Source organism: Embiotoca jacksoni, unplaced genomic scaffold, assembly GCF_022577435.1.
Source record: "Embiotoca jacksoni isolate LCO1_2020_lvr unplaced genomic scaffold, fEmbJac1.0.p SCAF_10, whole genome shotgun sequence".
In the NCBI taxonomy this organism is placed as follows: Eukaryota; Metazoa; Chordata; class Actinopteri; family Embiotocidae; genus Embiotoca; species Embiotoca jacksoni.
In genome coordinates this window covers 19,578,277-19,584,263 of record NW_027185230.1, presented here as the reverse complement: position 1 = coordinate 19,584,263, position 5,987 = coordinate 19,578,277, and the positions used below count along the sequence as shown (strand labels likewise).

The 5,987-nt window shown below is 44.4% G+C and overlaps 1 protein-coding gene across 1 annotated transcript; it reads right to left on the bottom strand.

Annotated features, from left to right (window-relative positions):
- Positions 1-84: 84 nt before the first annotated feature.
- oaz1b (ornithine decarboxylase antizyme 1b) lies at positions 85-5,149 on the bottom strand. Its single transcript, XM_069172366.1, is given in 6 exon segments — positions 85-1,177; positions 1,266-1,351; positions 1,615-1,787; positions 1,876-1,962; positions 1,964-2,015; positions 4,953-5,149. Coding segments are annotated over 6 exon segments (654 nt in total). The 5' UTR covers positions 5,078-5,149; the 3' UTR covers positions 85-1,046.
- Positions 5,150-5,987: the final 838 nt, after the last annotated feature.

The window sequence follows — 5,987 nt, the reverse complement described above, 5'->3', positions numbered from 1 at the left end:
TAATGATCATTTATAATGCATGTGCAATAAAATTCTGCTTTTAAATGCATCACTGGTCAATGTAACCGACACAAGACAAAAACATGTTGTTGTTGTTTTATTATCACAGAAGCACAACAGGTACCACTATGCAGGTGAACAACAAACTCAATACTATCATGAAAAATAAAAAAAAGTTAAAAGGAATGCTAATCCAAGAAAAAAAAAATCTATCATAACATCACAGCATCTTTTTCCACCTTCAAAAACAAAACTACAATAATGGCTGATATACATGGCAAAAAGAAACAAAAGTACTTTGGATTATTCACTTTCCTTTCACTTTGTACCAACACACTCATCTTAAGATTTTTTTTTGTAACTGAAGTGCTTTCATCATACACATGGTTGCATTCATCTTTTCACTCCACCTCTAGTCTACATGGAATCACCATCCAGCTATTAAAGTACCAATTATTGGGGCTGTTTGTTTAGAAGTTAAGTTTCAAAAACACTAATACTAATATAAAAATATTAGTGCCATAAAATAAAACTGGTCCCCCTGAAATAATTTGTAATCCAAATTCAAAAAGGAAATATAGGAGCAATTTAAAGTTGTTATTAGCCAATCAAAAGAAAGCTGGAGTACCCGAGTGTAAACCTGATGACCTTTTTGTTGTACATTCAAGAAATGAAGAGCCGGCCACCTCAATCTGGCATGAAAGGAAACGCCAACAAAACAAAGAAATGGAAATTATATGGGAATTTAACTAGCTATGATACCTGCTATATGATTGCAAGTCCAAAACACAAAGAGTCCCTCCTTTTTTAAACGACAACAATTCATCTTCAAGAAAACCTTAAGAAGAAAACACACTAAGGTGGACGCTGGAAACGGGAGAGACACCGTACGGATTCCCTTGAACACAAACAGCATGGGGAGGTGAGAACTTGCATACAGAGAGCTGCAGCCGGGGCTTCAACAGAGATGTGTGAGTAAGATGGGACTCGATGGCAAAACATACAACGGGAAGAAAAAGCAGGGGATGGAGGGGTCGTCTGGAGGGCTACTCCTCGTCCGAGGAGTCCCGGTCAAAACTGTAGGCCATGAAGAAAACGTCGGGTCGAGGTGGGACGAGGGCATGGCCCGGTTTCACAATCTCAAAGCCCAGGAAACTGAAGGTACGCACCAGTTTAGCTGGACGAATACAAAGAAGGAACGACATGTTAAAATTGAAGTTATCAGAGGACGGATGAACTGTGGGAACGAGGCGGTCGGCACGTACCACGGTCATCTCTGGTCTTGTAAAAGCAGACAAACACGCTAACGACTTTCAGATGTTCTTCAGCATACTCGAGGAGAGCCGCAAAACTGGAGGGAGAGCAGAGGGCAGCTGAGGTTAGAACATGGGAAACATCCTCGTAACGAGCAGCAACATAAAACTCAACCCTGAGATTATCCTCAAAGGATTCGATGCTTTAGCCTAATTATTTTAAAAGGCTCTCGTTTGGCTTTCGAAGGGCAGCGACGGAGATTTAACAAGGAATCGAGGCTGCGTGTGGCCCCGTGTGAAGGTGTACCGGCCCCCCGGGGGTCCCATCGTCTTCATCACCTTCATCACAACATCTCCTCACCTCTCCTTACTGCCTTCAGAAAGAGGATCCAGAGGTATCTCCACGTAGAGCGCGCTGCTGCTCAGGACAGCATCCCACTGTATCGTCCTGGTAACGGTGGGACGACTTTGGAAGTGGAGTATCCCAGGGCGACCGTTCCCCGCCGGCTCCTCTGTGACACTCAACTTTCGGTCCTGGAATACAGATGAAAGTGAAGCGTGTGATGTTAAACGTGTCGTGTGACTGAAAATGGTTTCCGGCGACGACGAGCTTGTGACTTACGGAGTAGAGCAGTCGAGCTGAAGGAGTGTGATCCCGTGTGCCATTCCCTCGCCCACCTGGGATCTTCAGGGGTGGGAGAGGGGCATCAGGAGCACCACAGAGGCCCCGGGCTGCGGGTACTACTACAGTGCAGGGACAGGCTGCAGGGGGCGACAGAGAGACCACGCAATTACAAAACTATTACATACATTATCTTCCAAATCCATACGGTCTCAGAGGTCATGTGACTTTACACATAAATAGATTTCCACGTTGCCGTTCTGCGGCATGAAGAACTGATGCAACTCCACACACACGGTGCACATACAGTATCTGCTGGGCTTTTAATATTAATGACTGCGTGGCTGCTCAAATACGCTGACGTATCACTGAAAACAATCTGCAGCCTCTTACTGCAACAACTCCATCCAGGAGGATGTTTACATCCAACACAAAGCTTTGTGTCGTTACACCGGGATGTTTCCTTTGAACCGTTAACCGACTGAGAACTGGAGGCAGCAGTGGACCGATATTCAGTTTCTGCAAGATCAAGGTGAAGCAATGAATTTACGATATTTGCGTGTTTGTCATGAAAGCTGTTGGCTGAAGTTACAGAAGTAAACCGGTTTGTGATATTGAACCTCTGTCGTCTACTGTTGGCCGAACGGTTGCTCGTAAAGACAACAGGACAAAATCAAACTATCGCTTCATGAATTTATATATTTTTTCCGAGCAACAATAAACGCACAGCGTCCAGTTGTGGACAAAACATTTAATCATCAAATTCATAAGATTTAAACTAGGTCTCATCCTTAAAGCCTTAAACTCGACTTTAATTTATACATACGGATCTTTTGTTTAATATCTACACTCATTATTATAGTGAGCGAGCGGTTCGTCACCGATGCAGCCGACCACAAATATTCTGCTGTGAAAAGCACAAAACCGGACGCCTATTTTTAACCTCAAATTTCAGTGAATAGTTGAAAGTGTCCGTTTCCTGATCCAGCTCCTAATTTCTACCAAATGTCAAACACTAAATCTTTATTGTGCCGCATGCAATTTTGTGAACCCCGTATCTGGTGGTGTGCGTTCAAAACAGTAATGCCAAATTAACAGCTCAAAGTTATGTAAAGCACAAATCAATAAAAAATAGTATTAATAAAAAAAACGTGCCTTTTCACTGCAGCTAACAATAAGATGTGAAATGGCATAATTAGATTTAGATTAAATAATAAAACAGCCTGCTGCCCTCGGATTCATTATTGGGACGGCACCAGATGACCACTCACGTTATTAATTCATCTGTAATGGATGATTGATGTCGTCTATTGTATAATGAAAGTGTACGATACTATCAGGACGTTTAGGCTTCTTGTGGAATTTCATTCAACCAAAGTTCATCTTCCAAAGAAACCAACGATAAGACACGACATGAACAGCAGAGGACTTCCTCTTCGTTGAGCGGTTTTTTTCCATCACTGTGTACAGTAACAACATCATCATCGTCATCTTCTTCCTCCGTCACGACGCCAGCTGCAGTAAAATGTCTATTGCGTAATAACCAACCTGACAGAGGTGGAGGTGGTGGAGGTGGTCAGAAACGGGTTCACCTGCCTGGTTCCTCAGCCTGGCGGCACCTTTCTGGTTTACTGCTCTCATTAGATGCCGTTTGTTAAAGGATGAATGCAGTTGTTGTTGTTTTAATGGGGCGAATCAGTAGTTTACCCGTCCATCTTTTATCTACACCCGCTTTATCCTGAACAGGGTACCAGCTCACTCTGGGTGAAGGCAGGGTCAGATTATCACCGGGAGGACAGATTATCACCGGGAGGACAGATTATCACCGGGCGGTCAGATTATCACCGGGCGGTCAGATTATCACCGGGAGGACAGATTATCACCGGGCGGTCAGATTATCACCGGGCGGACAGATTATCACCGGGAGGACAGATTATCACCGGGCGGTCAGATTATCACCGGGCGGTCAGATTATCACCGGGAGGACAGATTATCACCGGGAGGACAGATTATCACAGGGAGGACAGATTATCACCGGGCGGTCAGATTATCACCGGGAGGACAGATTATCACCGGGCGGTCAGATTATCACCGGGAGGACAGATTATCACCGGGCGGTCAGATTATCACCGGGAGGACAGATTATCACCGGGCGGTCAGATTATCACCGGGAGGACAGATTATCACCGGGCGGTCAGATTATCACCGGGCGGTCAGATTATCACCGGGCGGTCAGATTATCACAGGGAGGACAGATTATCACCGGGAGGACAGATTATCACAGGGAGGACAGATTATCACCGGGCGGACAGATTATCACCGGGAGGACAGATTATCACCGGGAGGACACATTGAGACGGAAACAGAGACCACTCACACCTCAGGGTCATGTACTGTATTTGTAGAAACACCCATTAAACCCGAAATGCACGTTTTTTTAGGACGGTGGGAGGAAGCTGGAGTACCCGGGAGAACCCACCAGGCACAGGGAGAACATGCAGCCTCCGCACAGAAGGGCCCGGGCCCGGGATCGAACCCGGAAACAGGCCCGGGCCCGGGATCAGGATCGGGATCGAACCCGGAACCTTTTCGCCGAGTTGTTGACCGTGAAACTCCTCAGAAATCTGCTTCATCTTTAAACACACGAACATCAGATGAGGAACTAAAACACGTTTTATTAAAATCTGTCGTCTGGTGTCGGTTTCCGGTTCCTCCGGTGTTTTACGCGACACGTTAACCGGGTTGTAATCATGTGATCTCCGGTCCGACTTGATGCTAACCGCTACAGTGACGCAACACAAGTTCGACGACGTTCCCAGCTAACGTCAGCTAACGCTAACGCTAACGAGCTCGGGCCACGAAGCGAACTAATTTAACGTCGGTACTTTCTGAACAAACCTGTGACGTCATGACTGAAACAAAACACAAGGCTGACGTCACGCTTGAACGGCGCAAAGGACGCAAACCGTACAATGAGGTGTGTTTGACTGACGCGTGTCTGTGGCCGCTAGCCGGGTTAGCTCCGGGTTAGCTCCGCCACCCCTCCCCCACACCGCGGCGGTATTTTCTCGACTTACTTTCCGATCAGGTCGCAGATTCCACCGCTTAAATCCGCCATTGTAGTAAAATGCTGCTTTTTTCCTTCTTTCTCGCGAGCAAAGCAATGACTGTTTAGGATCCGCTGTAGGTTGGATTTTACCATCCGGCCTCGGGTAGAGACACGACGGGCGGACTGCTCTCTGCTCGGCTCGGCTGGGTAGTGATCCGAGACGGGCTCCAGAAACACGAAATAAAACCAGGAAGTCAAGTTCAACACGACGACAAAAAGCAGTACTTCCGGTTTGACTTCAAAATAAGAGTGAGATGGCTGCGATATTAGGGACGAACCGTTATACAGTCCGCGGGCGCGACGTAATCGTGCTTTTATTTTGTAAACAAAAATATGCATCATATTGCTAATGATGAAAATTGGCATCGCTGACATGACAAAAGATGTTGAATTACAAATTACCAACTACATTAGCAATTTCTACCGCTGATAATAAACATATCTATCTGAAAATAATTATTTTTATAAGACAAATAACAAGGTTTAGTTATAATGTCCCTTTTCCCTCAGAGATTTGATCAAAATATAAAGTCTGGGGTTGGGATCATGATATTGGTTTGTTTGTTCGCTTGTTTTTTATTTTAGATATCTGTTATCCCCATATTTTCCTGTGGTCGATTGCTGATATCTATATATATATATATAAATATATGTATATATTCTCACAAATTCGCCGTAATGATTAGTACGACGGCTCCTGAGATGAGCAATTCAATGTTTACTGTTTAAAGAGAGTAATGTAGCTCATCCTTGCATGGATGGTTTCATATTTAGATTCAGAGAGACTTTTTGATTAAATTCACATCATTGCCAACTCTAAACTAAAAGAAAATCCTAACGAGTATGTCTATGATGACAACTGTTCATGTTTTTTTAATATCTCAGGTAGTATAAATCTAACTAAACTCAACAGTTTATCGGGCTTCCCTGGGTAAAATAAACATATAATACTAATCCAAACGTAATGTAAAAAAAAAGAAAAAGATTCAGCAATGATTTTTTC